This window comes from Vipera ursinii (genome assembly GCF_947247035.1).
Source record: "Vipera ursinii genome assembly, chromosome: Z".
Lineage (NCBI taxonomy): Eukaryota > Metazoa > Chordata > Lepidosauria > Squamata > Viperidae > Vipera > Vipera ursinii.
The window spans coordinates 41,564,280-41,588,888 of NC_139517.1; the positions used below are offsets into that span (position 1 = coordinate 41,564,280).

At 39.1% G+C, this 24,609-nt stretch overlaps 3 protein-coding genes across 6 annotated transcripts in view; 1 reads left to right on the top strand and 2 right to left on the bottom strand.

Annotated features, from left to right (window-relative positions):
* The window catches only part of LOC310649762 (heparan-alpha-glucosaminide N-acetyltransferase-like), a 42,079-nt gene extending 34,340 nt beyond the window's left edge, over positions 1 to 7,739 (bottom strand). The window contains exons 1-4 of the mRNA XM_083378516.1: positions 7,553 to 7,739; positions 5,789 to 5,904; positions 5,026 to 5,150; positions 4,199 to 4,320 (exon numbers count right to left, since the gene is read on the bottom strand). Coding sequence (XP_083234642.1) covers positions 4,199 to 4,320; positions 5,026 to 5,150; positions 5,789 to 5,904; positions 7,553 to 7,643 — 454 coding nt within the window. The 5' untranslated portion in view covers positions 7,644 to 7,739. The remainder of the gene's footprint in view (positions 1 to 4,198; positions 4,321 to 5,025; positions 5,151 to 5,788; positions 5,905 to 7,552) is intronic.
* The window catches only part of LOC310649764 (B-cell antigen receptor complex-associated protein beta chain-like), a 433,035-nt gene that overhangs the window by 289,582 nt on the left and 118,844 nt on the right, over positions 1 to 24,609 (bottom strand). The gene's annotated exons all lie outside the window — the stretch shown is intronic.
* On the top strand, positions 7,369 to 16,839 carry LOC310649763 (protein O-mannose kinase-like). Its single transcript, XM_083378517.1, has 4 exons — positions 7,369 to 7,512; positions 11,910 to 12,086; positions 13,151 to 13,459; positions 15,516 to 16,839. Exons 3-4 carry the CDS (start codon positions 13,163 to 13,165, stop codon positions 16,284 to 16,286), a joined length of 1,068 nt encoding a protein of 355 aa, XP_083234643.1. The 5' UTR covers positions 7,369 to 7,512; positions 11,910 to 12,086; positions 13,151 to 13,162; the 3' UTR covers positions 16,287 to 16,839.

Sequence of the window (24,609 nt, forward strand, 5' to 3'; positions counted from 1 at the left end):
TTGAGTGATAATCTGGGAAGAATTTGAACCTGTTCATTATGATGAAGTGGATAAAGTCCTTGAACGTGAGTTCCTCTACCTGTTTTAGATCCACATAAGGTTAATATTTTCTTATGGGAGAAGGTGGCTCCATTTGCTTCAAAGAGATAGTTGTCTGCCTTCTCCTTAAGAAGCCCACAATGGACAATATCAACCAGTTTCCAACTTCCCCTTTTTATGGAAGGTGGCACTAATTATGCTTTTGATCACCTTTGGTGGATGTGGGATGGGATAGTTCATCCATCTGGCTTTCTTTGATCTCTCAGTGGGTTTTGATACCATCAATCATGGCATCCTTCTGGACTGACTCAAGAGGCTGGGATTAGAAGCCATGGTGTTGCAGTAGTTGTCCTTTTTCTGAGGCCTGTAACAGTTGGTGTTGATACAGGTAGTCTTCAACTTATGACCACAAGTAAGCCTAAAATATCCATTGATAAGCAAGACAGTTAAGTGAGTTTTGCATCATTTTAAACCTTTTTTGCCCAGTTGTTAAGTGAATCGCTGCAGTTGTTAAATTACTAACGCAGCTGTTAAGTGAATCTGGCTTCCTCATTGATTTTGCTTGTCAGAAGGTTGCTAAAGGTGACCCCGGGACACTGAAACCATAAAAAAAATGAGTCAGTTGCCTCTGAAAAATCTGAATTTTGATCATGAGACCATGGGGATGCTACAGCAGTAAAGTGAGAAAAATGGCTGTAACTCACTTTTTCCATTGTAACTTTGAAAGGTCACTAAACAAACTGTTGTAAGTCAAAGATTTTTTTCATCAAGCTCCATCATGATTAATTTTACATAATACTTCCATTTATGCTGCTTATATATTTTCTTTTTATGTTCTTTTTTTTATTTTTTTTATATTTTTTTTTATTGAAAAGTTTTACAATACAATTTTCCTTTAAAAAACCCCCATCCCCCTCCACCCTCCCCTCCCTACCTCCCCCCTCCCTCTTCCCTCCCCCCTCCCTCCCCCCTCACCCCCTCCCTCTTCCCTCCCCTACCTCCCACCCACCCCCCTCCCCCCCCCGGACTTCCCAGAGCTAAATACAAGGTATATATATATAAAAAAGCAATCATAAGCAACCATATACTAACAACCATAAATTCTAAAATCCATCACTCTCTAACTTATATAAGAACAAACAAAACTTAACATTATTAAATATATATAAAAAACTAAGATAGAAAAAAAAAGAAAAAACACGAAAGAAGACTTATTCGAATGCTACATAAAACTTCTTAACCTTATACTTATTCTGGATAAACTCAATCCACTTTCTCCATTCCATAATATAACGTTCTTGCGAATGATCTTTCAAGTAAGCCGAAATCTTCGCCATCTCTGCCAGGTCGGAAACCTTTAAAGTCCATTCTTCTATGGTCGGCAGCTCCTCTTTCTTCCAATATTGCCCTATCAAAAGTCTTGCTGCCGTAACTAAATTCAGCATCAACTTAGAGTCCACCACTGTAGCATCAACTGCTTATATATTTTAAACAATTTTATATCTGTTCATCACAAAACTTTAAAAGAAAACATTAAAATACTTGCAATAAATAAAGAGCTAAATATATATCCACAGGGCTTTCCTCCAGTGCCAGCTATCAACCATACACTCCTCTGAGGTAAGAAGGGAGCAGGGGGAAACATCCTTATTTTTCCAATCATTTTTATAATTCATAATCATAATAGTAAAGTTGGAAGGGACCTTGGAGGTCATCTGGTCCAAACCCCTGCTCAGGCAGGAAACCCTATACCATTTCACACAAATGGCTGTCCAGTCTCTTCTTAAAAACTTCCAGTGTTGGAGCATTCACCGCTTCTGGAGGCAGGTTGTTCCACTGGTTAATTGTTCTAACTGTCAGGAAGTTTCTCCTTAGTTCTAGATTGCTTCTCTCCTTGATTAGTTTCCATCCGTTGCTTCTTGTCCTGTCTTCAGGCGCTTTGGAGAATAGCTTGACTCACTCTTCTTTGTGGCAACCCCTGAGATATTGGAACACTGCTATCATGTCACCCCTAGTCCTTCTCTTCTTAAACTAGACATACCCAATTCCAGCAGCCGTTCCTTATATGTTTTAGCCTCTAGACCTCTAATCATCTTTGTTGCTCTTCTCTGTACTCTTTCCAGAGTCTCAATATCTTTTTTACATCATGGTGACAAAAACGGGATGCAGTTTTCCAAGTGTGGCCTTACCAAGGCATTGTAAAGTGGTATTAATACTTCACGTGATCTTGATTCTACCCCTTTGTTAATGCAGCCTAGCACTGTGTTGGCTTTTTTGGCAGCTGCAGCACACTGCTGGCTCATATTGAAGTGATTATCCACTAGGACTCTGAGGTCCCTCTCACAGTTACTACTATTGAGCAAAGTATCCCCTATACTATATCTGTACATTTGGTTTTTCTTGCCTAAATGTAGAATCTTACTAATTGATTATATTCTTTCATTTTCTCAACAGAAGCATATTCAATATTCGCATAATCACATCATTATGAGTTAGAAGAGTCTCACAGTTAGTTTTCTATTCCAATCCTTATTAATCTATTATTAACTTTTCAAAGCCACAAGGGGACAGCAATAACAACAGCACTTAAGACTTATATACCCCTTCACAGTGCTTTGCAGCACTCTCTAAGCCAGGGGTGTCAAACTCAATTTCATTGAGGTCCACATCAGCATTGCAGTTGCCCTCAGGAGGCCGGGTGGGCGTGGCCTACTGGGTGGGCATGGCTAGAGTGCGTGTGGCCTACTGGGTGGGCGTGGCCAGCTCTACATCGTTCGCATCAAGGGTGCCTATGGGGGCCTGGGCAGGAGTGGGACAGATCTGAGGGTCTCTGGCAGGAGGAGGGTCTCTGGGCCAGGCCCAAGGCAGCCAGGGCCGTTCCCTCACTGTTTCCAGGATGGCTTCGCGGGCCACATGAAACCACTTTGCGGGCCGGATCTGGCCCCCGGGCCTTGTGTTTGACATGTCTGCTCTAAGCAGTTTACAGAGTCAGCATATTGCCTCCAACAATCTGGGTCCTTATTTTACCGACTTCGGAAGGATGGAAGGCTGAGTCAACCTTAAGCCATTCAGGATCAAACTCCTGTGCAGTGCAGGGTCAGCCTGCAATACTACATTCTAACCTCTGCACCACCATGGCTCTTAGGATAGCTTACCGCTGTTTTAGGCAGACTAAGACTATTGCTTCATTCTTAGAAAATTCTTCCTAATATTCAGCTAAATTCTTTAATTTCAACTTATTAGGTTTTTTTTTGTATTCCCAGTTTCAACAGAGACTAACTACCAAACATATTCTATGTTCTTCCTTTTAAAATGGAGCGCCCAGAAATAGACACAGTGCTTCAAGAGTGGCCTTATCAGCACAGAATATAATAAAACCATTACCTCCCATAACCTGGATGGAATGCTTCTACTAATTCAGCTATTGCTCATCTGATGTCCTACGTTCTTTTCATGCCAAATCTTGTCTCCCCCTGCCTTGTCTAATTTTTCCTTTCCAATGCAGAACCTTGTACCCATCATAGTTAAATATAATACTACAGCTGACCCATTGTTGAAGACTTTAAAGGTTATTTATAATATTAACAAGCATGGGAGAAAAGAGGCTGAAATGTTAAGTTAGCAGATTTCCACTCTGTAAGTTTTAGGTTCTTTTTGTTCATAGGATATAGCCGTGGTGGCAAACCTACGGCACGTGTGCCACAGATGCTATGCAGAGCCCTCTCTGTAGGCACACGTGCAATCACCCCAGTCCTAGGCCTTCAGCTGGGTTTTATAAAACCTTTTCACTTTAGGCCATGTGCAAAAAAAAAAAGGTTCATTCAATCAATGAATTTCAACTTCTTGTGGGGAAAAAAAGATCTTGCAAAGTTGGAATTGATTGATTGAACTTTTTAGTCCTACCCAGTCTGCTGTTACCACTGCAGCCATGCCCACACAATGGGCCACACCCACCCGGCACCCGACAATACATAAGTAGGTTTTGGGTTGCACTTTGGGCACTCCGTCTCTAAAAGATTCACCATCCCTGAAACTGAGATGTGATAGTACAGTTAAATAGAAATACTTAAGCCAAACATGACTATACAACAACTAGTTTTCTAAACAAATTAAGGCAAACATTATAACAAACAAGTTATAAAAGTTTAAAGTAACATACGGAGATAGCTGTTGAGAGGACTTTGATTGATAATTATGTCACATGTAATGTTTATGATGTTGCTCTGGAGGTGCCTAATTCTTAAGGAATAGTTTCCATATTCTCCAAAATGATAATGAATCCTAGAGACAGCAAAAAGAAAAAAATACTTGCAAAATTAGATCAAGTTAGAACAATTTTGACAACATATGAACATAGTGCCCTTAAAAGTTTAAAAGAACTAAATATAAACAACTCCATTAAATATAACCTTAAAGTCATCCAGGTTTTCCAGATGTGTTAATATTTGATACATGAGGTTATCAAAATTCTTAAGGAAGAGGTTTCATACTTCTCACAGAAAATGCTATTACTGCTCACATAGCTTGGAGACTCCAACATATCTGAACATTTTATAAGTGCTAAAGAAACAGAGAGCTTTAAGCAATATGAATATACTTGGATGTTTTCTTATCGATATGTATGCTTATGGAATATATGCAAATCTCAACAATTCTCAGTATGTTCACTTTCCTCGTATTATACTTATCATTTCATTTGCAGTAATTTAGTGATTTTTATCTTTGAACCGTTTATCCTACCATTTATTATCTCTAATATATTTTTTTCACAGATGTTTGGATATGTTAAAGAGCCAGCAACTACTGCTGCCTGTTGAATTTTGTTTACATAACATTAATATTTTAGTATAAAATTAAATAATATATCTAAATAGACATTTCAGTCCCTTTTTGGATAAATTATCTAAATAAATTACTTACAATACCTCTGTAATTTCTCTAAGAGATAACCACATAGCAGAAGCTATGCATCTTAAAAGGACTAACCTGCACAGTTCTCCTTCTTTAAAATGATTGACCCTCAGCATGAGGGCATGCTGAGTATCTATAGCTACGTGAGCTTTTTTAGATGTTCTGTTCATCTGGATAGAAATCAACTCCTGTTCCAAACACTAAAAAAATGAGGAAAAATTACAGATTGATTTGCCTTGCTATAGGTGAACCAATATTCTTATCTTTAAAATTAAAAACTAATAGAAGGGTTACTGGATCTAAAATAAACAATGTGATTTATTCTAAAAGAAAGTTACTGGGTGAAGCTATGTTGTTGTTGTTAGTTGCAGTCATGTCCGACCCATCGCAACCCCATGGACAACATTCCCCCAGGCCTTCCTGTCCTCTACCATCTTCTGGAGTCCTTTTAAGGTCACGCCTACTGCTTCAGTAACTCCATCCAGCCACCTCATTCTCTGTCATCCCCTTCTTCTATTGCCCTCAATCTTTCCCAATATTAGGCTCTTCTCCAGTGAGTCCAAGCTATATATTTATATTCTAAGATTTTAAAATTACCTTGATTTTATATATTTAGAATTCTAGTATCTAAAATAAAATGTATTTCATTGGGCTAGCTGAATATATTTGCTTCTGATTAAACCAGTTTTCTTCCATAACAGTCACACAGTTCAAATACAAATCATGATTTACAAGTATGAATTGCAGTTTGATTCAGATGAAGCATTTTATCCAATTTGAATCATTTTACAGGTATTTTGATTATAGGACTTTTCCCTCCCTTCAGGATTTTATTTACCTCATAACAATAATCTGAGACCCAATAAATGGACAAGTTGTCAATGAGCAACTCATTATGAATTTGTAATAAAGCTTGATCCATTTTCAAGTTCCACAGAGGCCGTCTGGATATATCTAGAATTAAAAATGAAGGTGATTAAATATTTATGTATTAAAAAAAATCAGAATTGGGTATTTTTGTCTAGCTAGTTTGGAAAAATTGAGAATCCTGGAATTGTCTCTTTTTTCTTGTGTACTTTGAGATCTCAAAAAACATTTCAGAAATGAAAACATAACCAGCAATATAATGTGATTGTTATATGTTCTCTTTATACCAAGTAACCTTACCAAAATAGTTAAATATTGCATTATATAGTTATAACATAATTAACCAATATAATAAAACTGCCTAATAATAATACTATAGCAAATAACATACCAACTGCTACATACTCTCCAAAGGTTTTGTCTTAACTAACTTCTGGAAAATTGCAACAGATGTAACAGAAGGCTATTCCATATCATCTCCTTAAAATACTTTTCTAAGCCTGGAATTAATTTTATTTTAAGATTAATAAATAATGAATAATTTATTATTTTTGAAAAAAAAATAAGAGAAAAGCCCTCATTGCTGAAGAATATTTTTGAGAAATGTCACTGCGTTTTTTTATTTTGCCAGCTTCGCTCATTCCTAAGTGTACATCTCTTTCTGCTCTGCACCTGTGTTATTATCTTATCATGTAACCAGTGACTCCAGCTATGTCCAGCCATGTTTTGGTTTTAAACAGTTTTGTGCGCAGGCCTAGAAAAAGTTTCCCACAGTTACTACTTTACTTTGTTCTTCTGCCTGATGAGAGAATGCAGTCAGTCTAGGTTTTTTGTTTTCTCAATAAACAACTTTTACTATAAAACATGTTTTGGATTTCTTTTCTTTGATATTGACCATGCAAATGAACCACGGTCCATCCACCTCCGGTCGGACTGTTAATTGTCCCACGACATTTCCTTGTTAAACTGAAGATAAATTCACATATAAAAGCCCAATTTCTTCATTTGCGATTTAGATTTATATATCAGGAAGACCATAGCTGAGTGAAAGCAGAAGAAGAGAAAGAAATCAGTGAGCAAATAGTTGATAGGAATGACCCATCTGGTCTACATTAGATAATATACACAACCACAAGGTGGAGCCAAAGTGCTGTTGGATGTCTGTTATGATATCCCTAATTTTTTAGCATTTGCAAAATTGGTAACTTAATTCGGACAGAGAAGCAAGCTGTGATTTAGGGACAGGTAGGACATCAAGTATGATCACTAGCCAAAAGCTGGAGACTAGAGTGAATACGACAGAGCCAACAAGATCCACAAGAATTGTGAAGAAGAACTGGTCCACAGCTTTTTTATCTCAGGCACTGGATTTAAGTGCATGTTTAGTTTTTGATTGTGGTTTCTAAGCATCTCCTAATCTCTTCAGAGAGAGAAAATAACACAGTAAACTGCAAGCAACTGCGCCGTTAAAGCAAGGCATGATGAAGCCATTCACTAAAAGCGGGGCGGCCTTCCTTCTTTTCCTTCTCTCTCTCTCCCTCCTCCCTAGCGGACTGTCGACTCCCACCGCTGAGGGAGTTCTTCTCGAGTCGAGCCTCTTTTCACTGGGCAAAACAGAAAGCTAAGGAATTCTGCTGCGCCTGTAAAAAGCTCCTGCTAGACCTGCAAAGGACCGAAGGAGGCAACGCTTACGAGGTACGAAGGGAGATACTGCGGCGGGGAAGACAAAGCATACCGTGGGGCTGAGCTAAGCCCGACACAAGGAGCGCGATAAGGGCCCCTCCGAGATAAGCAGCCGAGCGGCCCCGACAATCCGACGCCACCATACTCGCAGCCTCTCTCCCTCGAAAGCGGAGGAGTGCGCCGCTCTGCCAGAAGGAGGGGGAGGCCGCTTCCTGCTCTCCGTTTCTTCCCCACGCCTCGCGCGCGCTTCGCGATATTTGGGAATGAAACAACGACTGGTGCTGCTATTGAATAATCGCTGCAGTTGGGTAGAGTAAGGTGGTCTTGACCACTGAAGAGAGCAGCAAAGGCTGTGAAAGCGGGGCTCGAGTGACCAGACATAAACTTTTTTTCTTTTCCATTCACTCGGCTTTAGGCTTTGCCGTTTGTCAATTTTAAATACTTCTGCTCCTTCTGATATCTGTTTTAAATCACTGCGGTCATTCCTGATAAATTTCTGATTTCTGAGCAGTTAAGCTGCGAGGACCTCAGCTTCATGCTGGGTGAGGAATTCTGGGAGTTGAAGTCTTTGCATAGCAAGGTTGTCAAGATTGAGAAACATTGCTCTAGTTAGAGAATACATTTCCAATACAATTCTAATTATACATTTCAACTTGATACTTACAAAATAAACTCACAACTTATAATACTGTTTGTTATGTTTCGGGTTCAGACGAGCAGAAAAGACGCCAGGCAGATAAGTACAGAAGAATAGTTGCTTTATTCATAACTAGAACTGTACTGAGGGTTAAGGGTATCCATGCAGTCTTTATATAGTCTCTCATAGTCTTAACAACAAATCAGACTGAACCCATCATTCCCGCCAAGTTAACTGCAGTCTGGACTGGAAAATCCTATCTGTGTTGCTGGAGAACCATTAGCTTTCCAGCGTACAAGTGATAGGGTATTCCCAAAAGCTCAATACATAACACCCCTTCCCCTTTTAAGGAACAAACATTATAACCTTTGACATTTAAGGATTATGATTCACTCTTAACCTCCAATGCTAAATTGAATGTTTGGCCCCATTCAAGGTAGAATAATCATAACGTGACCTCAGACGTGCAGTGTATAGGTTGCATGCAATGAGACTAAAGACAGCTTTGCTGTTCTGCCAGTAGTATTAGGTAAAGGTAAAGGTTCCCCCGCACATGTGTGCTAGTCGTTTCCAACTCTAGGGGCCGGTGCTCATCTCCGTTTCAAAGCCGAAGAGCCAGCGCTTGTCCAAGGACGTCTCCGTGGTCATGTGGTCGGCATGACTGGACGCCAAAGGCGCACGGAACGCTGTTACCTTCCCACCGGAGTGGTCCCTATTTTTCTACTTGCATTTTTATGTGCTTTCGAACTGCTAGGTTGGCAGAAGCTGGGACAAGTAACAGGCTTTACTCTGTTACGCAGCACTCAGGATTCGACCCGCCAAACTGCCGACTTTCTGATCGACAAGCTCAGCGTCCTAACCCACTGAGCCACCGCGTCCCTTGCCAGTAGTATTACACTACCCTAAGTACAAGTGGACTACAACGAAGTTACAGACACTTTTCTGAGAATTGTTTTCTCTGTTAATCCCCTTTCAGTATGCAATGCAACCTATTACATGTTGATAAACAAAATCCAAAAAACAGTGGGCATGCCCACAAGCTGGTAAACCATTTACAATACTTTGTCTTATTTGACAACATAGTCAGCAAGGTATGCAGGTGGCCTGTGAGGCCATGAAGAACGTCTTTGAGTTCCACCCACTCTGTGGTCTACCAACTTACCTGGCAGGCCAGGCGTGTTCATGCTCTTCTGTGCTGGAGAGTCTGAGGATGGAGGATTGCTCTGGCTGGCCTCACCTGGTAGGCCCACCCCAGAGTCAAAGCTTGAAGCAGCGTGGCCGCAGTGGTCGCTGTAGTTTGGCTGATCTGACTGATCAGAGGTTTCCTGTTGCACCTCCATGCTGTCTTGGTCCTCTTCGGACTCGAAACCTGCTGTGTGCTAAAAATGCTGATAGGTAGGATAAGAGCTAGCCTGTGTGCCAGCTTGATAACTACGAGAGGAACTAGTACCCCCATACTCACTTAGTGACCATTCTGGAAACCTCTTCCTTAGTTGATCCACATGCCGTCTCCGTGGTCATGTGGCTGGCATGACTAGACGCCAAAGGCGCACGGAACGCTGTTACCTTCCCACCGGAGTGGTCCCTGTTTTTCTACTTGCATTTTACGTGCTTTCGAACTGCTAGGTTGGCAGAAGCTGGGACGAGTAACAGGCGCTCACTCTGTTACGCGGCACTCGGGATTCGAAACTATAGACAGAGACATATCTTAGTATAAAAATGGAGTGAAAATAAAACTTCATAACATATTAGAATTATGGGGAAAGAATTGTGGAAGGTTAAAGGCAGCAAAGCTCTAAGGAATATACAGTGAATTGAGAAAATATTCAGACCCTCTTCACTTTTGTCAATTTTGTTATGCTGCAGCCAGATCCTTCAGTTGTTGAAATTCATTTTTTCCTCATTAATCTATACTTAGTATCTGATAATGACAAAATGAAAACAGAATTTTACAATTATTTGTAAATTTATTAAAAAGAAAAATGAATTAACACAGTGGCATAATTATTCAAACCTTTTGCAACAATACTTGAAATTTAGCTCTGGTGCTCCCCATTTCTCTTGATCATGGCAGACATATTTCTACACCTTGATTGGAGTCTACATGTGGTAAATTACATAGGGACAAGAATTGGAAAGGTACACACCACTCTATAGAAGGTCTCACAGCTGACAATGCATACTGTAACAGAGCAAAAGCCATGAGGTCAAAGGAACTGCCTGCGGAGCTCAGAGACAGGATTATTGCAAGGCACAGATCTGGGGAAGGCTACAATAAAATTTCTGCTGCAGTGAAGGTTCTTAAGAGCACAGTGACCTCCATAATTCTCAAATGAAAGAGGTTTGGCACAACCAAGACTCTTCCAAGAGCTGGTCGACCAAACTGAGCAATCATGGGAGAAGGGCTTTAATAAGAGAAGTGACCAAAAACCCAATGGTCACTCTGGCTGAGTTCCAGAGATCTTATGTGGAGATGGGACAGAGTTCCAGAAGGACAACTATCACTGCAACCCTCCATGATATGGGCTCTATGGCAGAGTGGCTAGACAGAAGCCTCTTCTCAGTGCAAAACACATGAAAGCCTGCTTAGAATTTGCAAAAAAGCACCTGAAGGACTCTCAGATTGTGAGAAACAAGATTCTTTGGTCTGATGAAACTGTTTGGCTTCAACTGTAAACATTATGTCTGAAGGAAATTAGGCACCGCTTATCACCTGCCTGATATCATCCCAACAGTGAAGCATGGTGGTGGCAACATTATCCTTTGGGGGTATTTTCAGCAGCAGGGACTAGGAGACTGGTAAGGGTTGAGGGAAAGCTGAATGGAGCAAAGTACAGTATATCCTCAATGAAAACCTGTTCCACAGCGCTCAGGACTTCACACTGTGCCGAAGGTTCATTTTCCAACTTGACAATGATCCTAAGCACCAGTCAAGACAACAGAGGAGTGGCTTAGGGACAACTCTGTAAATGTTCTAGAGTGCCCCAGTCAGAGCTCTGATTTGAACCCTGATGAATATTTCTGGAGAACCTGAAAATAGCGGTCCACCGAAGGTCGCCATCCAGCTTGACTGAACTTGAGAGGCCATCCAGCTTGACTGAACTTGAGAGAATGTGAAAGGAACAATGCGGAATATCTCCCAATCCAGGTGTGCAAAGCTTGTTGTCATACCCCCAAAGACTCAAGGCTGTAGTTGCTGTCAGAGGTGCTTCAACAAAGTACTAGTGAACAGTCTTAATACTTATGCCAAAGTGATATGTCAGGGTTTTTTCCTTTTTAATAAATTTACAGGCATTTCTAAAATTCTATTTTCATTTTGTCATTATGGGGTACTGAGTATAGATTAATGAGAAAAAAGTGAATTTCAACAATTGTAGGATCAGACTGCAGCATAACAAAATTGACAAATGTGAAGGGGATTTGAATACTTTCTGAATGCACTTTATTTTACATTTTTTAGTTAAGCATTTCTATTTTGCATTTTTAATGTCCAAAAAAAATCATATTAAGATTTTAGATATGGTGAGAAAGAGAAAAGCATGAACTAGGGAGTAAAGGACTGTTATTTGGATGCTCTGAGAAGCTATTGTAATACAACGTACATATTGTCCATTCAAATATATATCTATAAACATTTAAATCTCCCAAAATGATCTAAATTGGATTAATGCACAAGTTTGTAGTAAAAGCCAACCAATTATATTTTTAGTTTTCCAAATTTTCTTGTTAAGAAATAAATAGAAATAAGTTTCATCTGTTCACTCCACTGCAGGAAAGGTTTACATTTCAATTAGAATCCAAAAGACTAAAGCAAGGGGATATGTGACTCTACACTGTTTTATCTCTATGCGCAAACGACGGACAACTCATGTGGCTCAAAGCAGAGAATACTGGGATTGTATTATGCCGATATTGACAACAATATATAAGCTGTAAAGATAGGAAACAGGTAAGCCTAGTACAATAGGACAAATCTATTGAATAATAGTTTATTTCATTCTGCCTAGAATTTCTGGGATGCTGCAAACTAGAAAGATTTTTATTATTTTTTTTACTCAGTTTTTCCAACTCCTATCTGTTTCTATACATTAATTTAGGCATATAGGTAGAAATATATTCCATTACATTCTCTATATAAAACCATCTCTAAGAAGTGAAAACGCGCAAAATTCCCTGAGAAATAGTCAGATTTTAAAAAGCAGTTAGAAAAGAATGTGGCTTCCATGAATTTATATTTTGTTTTCAGTTATACGCTTAAATTTATAAATTTTTAAAATTTATTTGAAAGCCTTAGTGAATTCAGCTAGACCTATTTGTCAGTAGTCATGTATACAGTACTATTGAAAGTAAATATTTGCTGCTGAAATCATTAAAGCCAGCAGGACTTAAAATATTGGAATTAGGGTAATACCAATGATGAAAACATTAATTATTTCTAGCAGAGATCCATAGAATTTGATAGTCAAACAAGCTTTATAGTTCATTAAGATACCTATAAGTAGTACAGTAAAGTTCTTATGTAACCAAAGAGCAGAACCAAGTCATGAACAAAATCTGCTTTCCTTTCATAGCTCCACAAGTGATGTGTACATATGTTCCCTTATAATATATTTCATCATGTTCTCTAGAAGGCAATGGAATATTTTGCTTCAGCAAATATAATTTGAAATTATTTGGTTTCTTTACATGAAAATATTAATTGAATCTAATATGTATCAGTGAAACAGATGCAAATAGATGTGTATTTAGCATTTGAATGAATTGGATCAAAGCGTATTTTTCCCATGTGTGCAAAATTGTTTCAATAGATCATGATTTATGAAATAACTATCACTTTAACATTAACTCTTTTTATATGTATATTTCTTGCCATATTTTGAGACCATAGAATTGCTATGTACAAAAATAAAATCCTAACAGTATAAAAAATATTCTGAAATATTTAACTTGACTATCACCCCATTTGCTGGTTTGTTATGTTCAATTAATAATTTGTTACTGTTTATTTTTCAGAAATTATGAAAGATGATAGTTACAACATGGACAAAAAAGGCTTGTGATTTTAAAAATGATATTAAGCAAAAGCTGATCCTTTTACCCTTCTTTTTGCTTTTAACTCTGCTGCTTGTGATCTTGTTTCTCTACCAATACTTCGGCAATGTATATTTTTCCAATGGAGAATCCAATGTTGAGCAAAATTTCTGCCCACATGGCAACTTCAAATTAGGAACTATGAAGAATTGCTCACCATGGCTGTCTTGCAAGACTATAAAAAGAGAAGTCCGTAAACTGAAATATGTTGATGAAGGAGCTGTAAAAATGGTTTGTATAAGTTAATGGACTCAAACATAATAAAATATTCTATGAATTCCCAGGTCACTAAATGTCTATGGAGATTCTCAGTCATGCAGGTCATGGTTGTCCCAAATGTGCTTTTTCACAAGGCAACTGGACTTTCTTTTTTCTCTTTGAAGATGTTTTGCTTCTCATCCAAGAAGCTTCTTCAGCTCTGACTGGATGGGAGGGAATGGAAGAATTTATACACTATAAATGACCAGCTGTCAGCAAGGAGTATAAATCCTTCCATTCCTTACATCCAGTCAGAGCTGAAGAAGCTTCTTCAGCAAAACGCCTTCAAAGAGAAAAAAGAAACTCCAATTGCCTCATGAAAAAGCACATTTGGGACTTCCAGATCTCTTTTTGTGACTAATGATAACCCCAATATACATAGAGATGCATAGGCATTCTCAGAATCTATTGCTGTTGTCAAAATGATGAAATCAATATTACATTGTTTTGTATAGATAAGCAGTCACAACACATTTACAAAAGAGTAGAGTTTCTGTCATATCAACACAACATTACTTTGGTCACTTCCCCTTTCCATTAAGATGCTGCTGAAGAAATTGATTTTCTTAATATTTCTATTGGAAAAAGTTCTAAATAACGCGTTACATGCATTTTTGTTAATAATAATAATAATAATAATAATAATAATAATAATAATAATAATAATAATAATAATAATAATATAATTTTTATTTTATTTTATTTTATTTTATTTTATTTTAATTCCATTTATATCCCGCCCTTCTCCGAAGACTCAGGGCGGCTTACAAGCTTAGCAGTAGCCTTCATTCTATGTATATGCCTGCTTATTAGGGCTTTCATACACCCCCCAAGCGGCATTATTACAAAGTCAGCTTAATTGCCCCCAACAATCTGGGTCCTCATTTTACCTACCTCGGAAGGATGGAAGGCTGAGTCAACCTTGAGCCTGGTGGGATGCGAACCTGCACTAATTGCAGGCAGCTGGTGTTACTTAAGGAGGCATTAGCCCACTGCTCCACCAAGGCTCTTAATAGAAGTTGGAAGGGACCTTGGAGGTAATCTAGTCCAACCTCCTGCTCAGGCAGGAAACCCTATACCATTTCAGGCAAATGGCTGTCCAGTCTCTTCTTAAAAACGTCCAGTGTTGGAGCATTCACCACTTCTGGAGTGTTTGGAATTGTTTTGTAAGTAAATGCTGATGATTCCAGAGGAATGTGGACGATGTCTAAAAATAAATACAAATTTAAATATAAGTGCTTATAAGTTATTTACATTTACTGAAGTATTTATTTCTAAACAAAATGTTTTTGTTGAGATAAGGCATAGACATGGTATTTACTAATTTTTCTTGTGTTATTTACATCTGATTACTTGATTGATAAATGAACTCTCCTCTTTGAAGATAAAAGTTGGGGATGGCCAAATGGTGCTGTTACCACCTGGATTAGAAAACAATTGAATTTTAATTCCCAGCTGCTTTTTCCATCTTCTCGTTCCACTTACTTGGGAAAAGAAATGCTCAGTGGAATCCTTTCAAGTTTCTTAGCTTTATAGACACTGAGTATGACTGAGCTGAGCTGTAAGAAAAACCCACCATTTCATAAAGACAGAGAAATATTCTAAGCTAACATTTGGAAGGAGACAATTAAATATTTAGAAATTTAAATAAGGATACTATACTTTAAAATATGCCAATGTCTATCAAATAAAACCTGGGAAGAGATGTATGTATATGTACTATAATAAAAAAATTTCTTGTTCATTTATAGAAAACACTCCATATCTGTTTATAGATATGATTATAGATGGATTTGACCCACTTTTGTAAGCAACACAAATTTACTTAAATGCTGCTGACTAGTTTTCTCTTATGCACGATCGTTTGAAATAATGACATATAGTGGCCTTTGTTATAACTGGATACTTAGTAAAGGTGTGGATCCCAACAACTCATAAAATAAATAGCATGTTTAAATAATAGTGAACATTAGTGGCTGTATGTGTGAGACACATGCATAATTCTCTTCATTTCCCCTTTTCTTTCTAGGTTTTTCTTTCTGAGTGGAAAGAAAACAAAGTGGCACTTTCCCAGCTAACTGTGCCAGAGTTACAAGAAGACTTTATTCATGGGCTTCAGGCACTAAAAAAGTTACAAAGCAAGCATGTGGTCAAACTCCTTGGATATTGTGAAGAGGAGTTCACGATTCTTACAGAGTACCACCCATTTGGATCCTTGAAAAATGTTAATGAGATATTGAACCTTCCAAAATATAAAAATTACAATACATGGCATAACAGATTTCTGCTTGCCATAGACTATGTGAGCATTATCCATTTTTTACACAACAACCCCCTTGGCACTTTTGTTATGTGTGACTCCAATGATCTGAATAAAACACTGTCACAATATTTATTGACCAGCAGCTTTCATGTGGTTGTGAATGACTTGGATGCCTTGCCCCTCTTGAACAGGAGGGCTGGTGAATTGATCAAGTGTGGTCATCGGGAACTGGAAGGTGAATGGGTTGCTCCTGAGCAACTATGGCCATATGGAAAAGAAGTACCTTTTGAAGACCATCTCATGCCTCCCTATAACGAAATGATAGACATATGGAAAATCCCTGATGTTTCTAACTTTCTTTTGGGAGATGTCGATGGGAGTGATCTTGTCAGATTTCATTTATTCAGTATACATGCAGCATGTAAAAAAAATGCATCTGAAAGACCTTCTGCTCAGATGGTACTAGACAGATATAAAAATGTTCTCGCCTCACTTGTGAAAGAAGCAACTGTGTCCAATACAAGGGACATGTTATAAAAAAAATAATGGAATGCTTCAATAATGCAAGTAGAATTGGGTATGTTCAATGTCCATTGTTGTATGATTTTTTTTCCAATCAAAAGTAGCTGAGAATGTTATAAGCATAAGTGGGGAAATTCTTAAATAACTTCAAATGTTTGTAAAAGCTTGTATAGGAACAAAAACGTGCTTGAAAATTCAAATTGTTTTTATATTATAATTTTAAAATAAAATTCCTGTATCATGGTAGCACTAATGCACTAAAGATCGATCATTTGATAGAGGCAATTCTTTAATTTAAAATTGATGATTGTGCAATTCTTTTTCTTGATTATTTTTTTTAGTATGTTCCCAATTAATCTAATTTCTGTCCTGGTAAAATTGCTCCTTGGATTTTAATTCCATCAAAATGTTAATGCAGTCTTGAATACATTGTGCTAGGATTAATATATGAAGAGTGAACATTTGAGTATATAGTTATAAGAAGTGCAGGTATGTTATGGTTTCAGATATAACTATTGTGGCCTAACGAAGCATTGCTGCTCAGTTAAGCTAGTTCAAATGGTATGAAACAAACTAGTGTACAAATTCTATGTTTCCTTGCATTATTAACAAAAAACATCTGTATTTCCTTAGGAATATCAATGTGAGAGGATTTTAATATTTCGACAAATGCACTTCTGGCAAACATCTGTATAATTAAACCCACTCCAAGAAATCTTTTGAAACTCAAAATGAACTTAAGTGGGAGAAAACAATGCTGATTGAAGCCATTTTTTTTAGGTATAATAGTGGATGAATGTTTTCAGCAGGAAGCCATGTTTCCCACTACTTCATATATTAGTTAAATATAGTACACCAAGCAGTGTAGTACATTTTGGTAGTAGCGTACCAAAATATAATAATGTACCTTACCATTGAGAATATTAATATACCTTTGTTATACTTACAGTTAGCCTTTGCACATTATGCATTTTGCACATTTTAAATATTTATAATATATATTGGATTTCCATGCTGCCCATCTCCCTAACATAGCAACTCTGAACAAGCTCAGAATATAATAATACTGTATTTATAGAGAGAAATGCCTATAAAATATTTACATGTGGAAGGAGTGGGTAGAAGATTAATCTTGATCTACTGGTAGAACTACTAGGTCCTAATTATTTAATAATAGTATTCTTCCTAAATTCTTGGATAAATTAAGAATATTTGGATAACCAGAAAGACATTTCTTGCAAAAGGATTGAGATCAGCTCAGATTTGGTGTTCAAAATAAGTTCCCATTTTCTACCTCCCTTAACTCATAAACATATTGTTTTTTGGAAAAAGCTTCATCTGAATTCATTTGTAACAAAGCTCATGCTCATGTTTGAAAGAAAGGATTTTGTTAATGTTTAATTTGAAAAAAGAGGGTTTTTATTTAATCTTAGAAAAGAGCGATAATTCTTCAAGGGCAATTTAAAAAATAATAGTATTAGGCCTATGAGAAAATATCGAGCCAAATTACATTAAACAGTGAGTTTTAGTACCTACCTTACTGTTTCGAGAAAATTGCATAAATATAGAATTTTGAGGAAGTTCTGAAAATATACTTTCAGGCCCAGAAACATTTATCTTTAGTGAATCTTAGCATAAATAATCTGATGTTCAAGCCAAAGATCCAGATTTTCACAATTTGTTAACTAGAGGTAGTAATACAGTACTTGCCTTCCCAGTATATCTGAAAGCTCTAGAAAACATTTTCACTGTAGCTGGCCAGATTTTATGAGACGTTTTTTAAGCAGACCATCAGAATAGCAAACCCTTAGTTTGTTTTATTGTCAAGCAAGTAGTAATCAAAAAGGATGTTATTTTAAAATTAAAATGTTCCATCCAGCTTTTTTAATGACTTTTATCTAATTACTAGAGACTATTTCTACATGTGGGATCAAATTCAATGAAATAAAAACATAAACATAAATAAATTTTATATAGAAAAATACCATGAACAGTAAAATCTAAATGAAAATTAAAGTTTTACTTTTAAAATTCTCTAATACAATTTTATGTACAAATATTTTCAATTAATATTTAAGAAACTTTAACATTTTAAAACTAAAAGCAAATAAAATTAATAGGTTGAGCAAGCCATTAAAATAAAGAGCCAATGTAGATTTAAATTAAAATGTTAAATTATTATTTGATTTGTGTATTACCCATATCATCTAGAGATGACTCTAGACCAGACATGTCAAACTCGCAACGTCACGTGACATTGCGCAATGTATCGGGATGGTTTTGCCATTGCTGGCAATGGGTGGGCGCGGCTTCTGGATGACACATCTGGCCTGTGGGCCGGCAGTTTGACACCCCTGCTCTAGACAGTTTACAAACATTAGAACTGGCAGGCATTAAAATGATAAAACAATAAATAACAAATATAATATCCTCAACTTAAATCATTTGTTTAGTGACTGTTCAAAATTATAACACCAATGAAAAAAGTGACCCATGATCAATTTTCACAGTAACAGCTAGCAGCAACCCCATGGTCATGTAATCAAAATTTGGACACTTGGCAACTGGCAAGTACTTATGACAGTTGCACTGCCTGAGGTCCTGTGATCACCATTTGTAACCTTCCCAGCCAGCATTCAACAAGCAAAGTCAAGAGTGAAGACAGACTTTCTCTTAACTGCATGATTCACTAAACAACTGCAGTGGTTCACATAATCTGTGCCAAAAAATTATAAAATAGTACAAAACTCACTTAACAACTGCCTTGCAATAGAAATTTTGGGCTCAGTTGTTATATGTCAGGGACTAACTGTACAGTTAAAAGAAGGGAGGAGAGGAGCACAAAGTACACATAGAGGGGTGAAGCTTTTCTTAATCCAATAGCCACCTACAGAATGGTACACCCTTGTTGGGGCCCCAGTTTACCTGCAGACCCAGGTCTTCAAGTCTTTATGGAAGGTCAGCAGGGTGGGTGCAGATCTCACTTTGGTGGGATTTGATGTTCCAAAGGGAAGAAAATGATCTTCTCCTGGGCCCCAATAGCAGAAATTCCTTGACTGATGGGGTCCACATGCTTCTTCCAGCACAGGTGGTGCAGGCCAATTTCATTGGGATGAGATGGTTCTTCAGATTACCTGGACCTACTGTACACAATAAAGGGCTTTAAAGGCAATAGCCAACACTGAATTGCATCTGAAAGCAAACCTGGCAGCCAATGTGGCTCATGGAAGAGCAATATAACATGGGCCACCCTAGAACTGCCCATGCTGCTGCAGTGTGCAGCAGTTGTAATTTCCAAATACTCTTCAGGCATGCAATAGTCCAAGCATGAGACTGACATCTTGAATGCCTGAGTGTATGGATCCCCAGTCTGAGAAAGGTTTCAACTGTCACAGAATATGGAGTAATGCAAAGGTTCTAGCTGCAACTGTCACCTGTTTTTTGAGCAGGAGTCATGAGTACAGGAGATATCTCAAGTTGTGCACTGGGTCTGTCTGTGGTAGTACAAGCCTATCCACAATTAAAAATGTTAAAGTTCCAGATCTTGAAGCACTACACATTTAAGTCCTTTTGCTCTTGCCAGGGTTCAGTCAAAACATGTCTCCCATCCAGACCCCCACAACCTCCAGGCACCATGAGTGGGCAGTAACAGCATCCAGGGTGGAAATATAGAGTTGAGCATTATATATGTACTGATGATACTTTAACCCTTGGTTATGGATAATCTCACCCAGCAGCTTTATTTAGAAGTTAAACAGGAGAAACTACGGTGCCCTGGGATTGCCACAAGGAGCTGCATGGACTGGTCCATATTAACACTGATTGGAGCCAAATCAGCATAAGACCCATCTGTAGCCAGTTCAAAACAACACCATGGTCAACACCCAACCAAGCAGAGGAAATAGATGAACTTTTTGCTAGTCAGTTAACTAAGATATGTAGGAAGCGCATCACAATAGTAATGGGGGACTTTAATTACCCTGATATCAACTGGGAGACAAATTCTGCAGCAAGTGGAAGATCAAAAAGATTCCTGACAAACCTAGCAGACAACATTCTCTCTCAAAAAGTAGAGAAGGGAACTAGGGGATTTAGTTCTCACTAACAGAGATGAAATGATAGAAAGTGTCGAAGCCACAGGAACCTTGAGGGGAAGTGATCATGCAATATTGGAATTCAACATTATGGAAGCACAAGCAATAGAATACAGCCAAACTAGAGTCTTGGACTTTAAAAGAGCTAATTTCAATAAACTTAGAGAGACCTTGGGAAGAATTCCGTGGATGAGAATCCTAAAGGGGAAAACAATTCAAGAAGCTTGGGAAATTTTGAAAAGTGAGATAATAAAGGCCCAGTCTAGCACAATACCAACAAAGAAGAAAAATAACAGCTTTCAAAAGAAATCAGCATGGCTGCATAAAGAACTCTGATAAACTGAAAGATAAAAAGGACAAGTATAAGAAGTGGAAAGAGGGGCACATAACTAAGGCACAATATCAGCAAACAGCCCGTGCCTGCAAAGATGAAGTGAGAGAAGCTAAGGCTCAAAATGAACTAAGGCTTGCGACCAAAGTCAAAAATAACAAAAAAAACTTCTTTCAACATATAAGAAACAAGTAAAAAGTTAAGGAAATGATTAGTCCATTAGTGGGAGAAAGTGGCAAGAAGGTGACAAGCAACAGGGAGAAAGCAGAACTATTTAACTCATTTTTTGCATCTGTCTTTACACAAAGGGAAAAAACAGTCCAACCTACCAAAACCAGTGCCATAAAAAACAGAATAGAAACGCAAGTTAAGATAGGCAAGAAAATGGTAAGTATTTTTCAAAGATCCTGCAGCACTGGGGAACTACCAGAGGACTGGAAGAGAGCTGATGTAGTTCCCATCTTCAAAAAAGGGGAAAAAATAGATCCAGGAAACTACAGACCTATCAGCCTGACCTCAATACCTGGGAAGATTCTGGAAAAAAATAATTAAACAACAAATCAGCGAACACCTTGATGCGAACAAAGTTATCACTAAAAGCCAACACGGGTTTGTCAAAAACAGTTCATGCCAGACAAATCTTATTGCATTCTTTGACCAAGTGACAAAATTAGTGGACCAGAGGAATGATGTAGTTATAATTTACTTGGACTTCAGTAAGGCATTTGATAAAGTAGATCACAACCTACTACTTGATAAGATAGAAAAATGTGGGTTAGATAGCATCACCACCAGATGGATTCGTAGTTGGCTGACAGGGCATACTCAGCTTGTGGTCCTCAATGGAACTGCATCTACATGGAAGGAAGTGTGTACTGGGGTGCCGCAGGGCTCTGTTCTGGGCCCAGTGCTCTTCAACGTCTTCATCAACGATTTGGATGAGGGGATAGATGGGGAACTCATCAAATTTGCAGACGACACCAAGCTGGCAGGAATAGCCAATACTTCAGAAGATAGGCTTAAGATAAAGGAGGATCTGGGCAGACTCAAACACTGGGCACTATCTAACAAAATGAAATTCAATGGTGAAAAAAGTAAGGTTCTACATTTAGGCAGGAAAAATCAAATGCACAGGTATAGTATAGGTGGTACCTTGCTCAATAGTAGCAACTGTGAGAGAGATCTCAGAGTCCTAGTGGACAATCACTTAAATATGAGCCAGCAGTGTGCTGTAGCTGCCAAAAAAGCCAACACAGTGCTAGGCTGCATTAACAGAGGGATAGAATCAAGATTGCGTGAAGTACTAATACCACTTTACAATGCTTTGGTAAGGCCACACCTGGAATACTGCATCCAGTTTTGGTCCCCACGATGTAAAAAAGATGTCGAGACTCTAGAAAGGATACAGAGAAGAGCAACAAAGATGATTGGGGGACTGGAGGCTAAAACATATAGGGAATGGTTGCTGGAATTGGGTATGTGTAGTTTAACGAAGAGAAGGGTGAGGTGATAGCAGTGTTCCAATATCTCAGGGGCTGCCACAAAGAAGAGGGAGTCAAGCTATTCTCCAAAGCACCTGAAAGCAGGGCAAGAAGCAATGGATGGAAATTAGTCCAGGAGAGAAGCAAACTAGAACTAAGGAGAAACTTCCTGACAGTTAGAACAACTAACCAGTGGAACAACCAGCCTCCAGAAGCGGTGAATGCTCCAACACTGGAAGTTTTTAAGAAGAGACTGGCCAGCCACTTGTCTGAAATGGTATAGGGTTTTCTGCCTGAGCAGGGGTTGGACTAGATGACCTCCAAGGTACCTTCCAACTTATTATTATTATTATTATTAATGGTACTGAAAGCTGCCAAGAAGTAAAGGAAACCAAGGAAGGTTGCATTACCTCCATCCTGCTCTCACCAGAGATCATCCACAAGTGTAACTAATGTTGTTTATGTCCCATAACCAGTCCGGAATGCTGACTGGAAGAGGTGAAGATAATCCATTTCATCCAGGGCCCTATGAAGCTACCAAGCAGCCATCTTCTCTGCCACCTTCTGTAATGTATTGGGCTTGTTTTGTTAAGGGAACACCACATGGGTAATTGCTGGGAGGTTGCTTGAGCAGGGAAGCTGGCTAATGGCTCCCAACTCCTCAGACAACCCATCTCCAGTGCCGCTATTGGTTGCCTCTAGGGCGGCAATAGGTTGCTTTAAACCTATTGGCTGCCACCTAGAGGCCAGGGTATAAATTGCTGCATTTGCAGCCCTGTTTCTCAGTTCAGATCCTGCAAGCAATAAACAATGATCTTTGCTGAACTCATTCGCCTCATCTTCGCCATTAAGTAATGAACCCAGTACATCACACTGGCGACAAAGGTGGAATTCTGCTTCTTCAATGGAGCTGAAAGTCACTAGAGGAGAGGCAGCACACGCCTGGCGGGAAAACCAATTCCCCCCCTACGGTCGGTTAGCACAGCCACGCTAGTGACCACGCGCTCAGAGAACCAGTCCATGGGCAACGGAGGAGCAGGATTCGAAGACGCCAAGCACCAGCCGCGAAGACCAGCAGAAATGGCCAAGGTCGGAAAGCTGGAAGAATTCAACACTAAACATCCAGAAGAGTGGTTCTCGTACCTGTCCAGGGTCGAGAACTACCTTCGAGTGAACCAGGTCGCCAAGGACGGACTGAAGGCCACCACACTCCTCTGTGTGTGTGGCCCACCAACATTCGACATAGCACAGAACCTGTTCGCGCCAACGCCTTTGGAGTCCATATCCTTTGCGGACTTGAAGATGAAGCTCGGAGACCATTTCCAGCCCAAGCTGTCGGTAATTGCTTGGCACTATGCATTTGAGCAAAGAGTACATCAACCAGGTGAAACTGCGTCCGAGTACATTGCGACTTTGAGGCACGCTGCATGCCTGTGCCAGTTCTCTGATGTCAAGGAGAGATTATGAGATTGGCTTGTCTGCGGTCTCCGCAACCGAGAGCTGCAGCAGAAGCTTTTCGCCAAAGAGATTCTATCATTTTCAGATGCACAGAAGGAAGTCATGGCAGATGAAGCTGCCAGCGGGGCCGTACGAGCCATGCAGCCCGCCAAAACTGCACAACGCAAAGAAGCCGTCCACCATGAGGATGCCAAACACACAGAAGACCCCGAAGACAATAAAGAAGTCAACAAGCTACACAAAGAACTCAACCAACAGCATCACAGCAACAAGCAACATGAGGCCACTTACAAGGCAGATCCCTTCCTTAGATGTCTAGGACTGTAGGTTCCGGAGAGCCACGTGCCGGGCCTGCAGAAAGACAGGCCACATTGCTTCCATCTGCAGAGGTTGCCTAAAGGACTGGCCATCGAATCGCCAGTCAGAAGATCCAACCAGGAGAGGTACTGGGACCCTGAGACAGTACAGCATGGGGTTTTACTCCAGCTGCAGAAGCATTTGCCGTACCAGGGCTCACCGTCCAATTAAGCCCAAGTTTAGACTTTGGGTGGAGCTGCAAGCGGTCCCCTGAAAGGTGGAGCTGGGCACAGGCTCTGCCGTTTCTATTATTTCCCTTGAAACATTTAATTTCATTTGTAGTCACAGTAAGAGATGGGCCAAGCTGAGGCCTTCTGACATTGTACTAACTGATTTTCAGAATGCCAGAGTCACAGTCAAGGGTGAGGCCACACTAGCCGTTAAATTTAAGGGGTTTTCAGGGCACCTGGATGTTGTCGTAGTAGGGGGCCAGCGAACGAGCCTGATCGGACTCTATTGGTTTGATGCACTAGGCATCCAAGTAACAGGAATCAAGCAGACACAAGTCACGAGTCTAGCAACAGTATGCGAGGAATTCGCAGATGTGTTTGATTTAGCTCTGGGAACATACACAGGCCCGCCAATAGCATTCAAACTAGATCCAAATGTAATGTCAG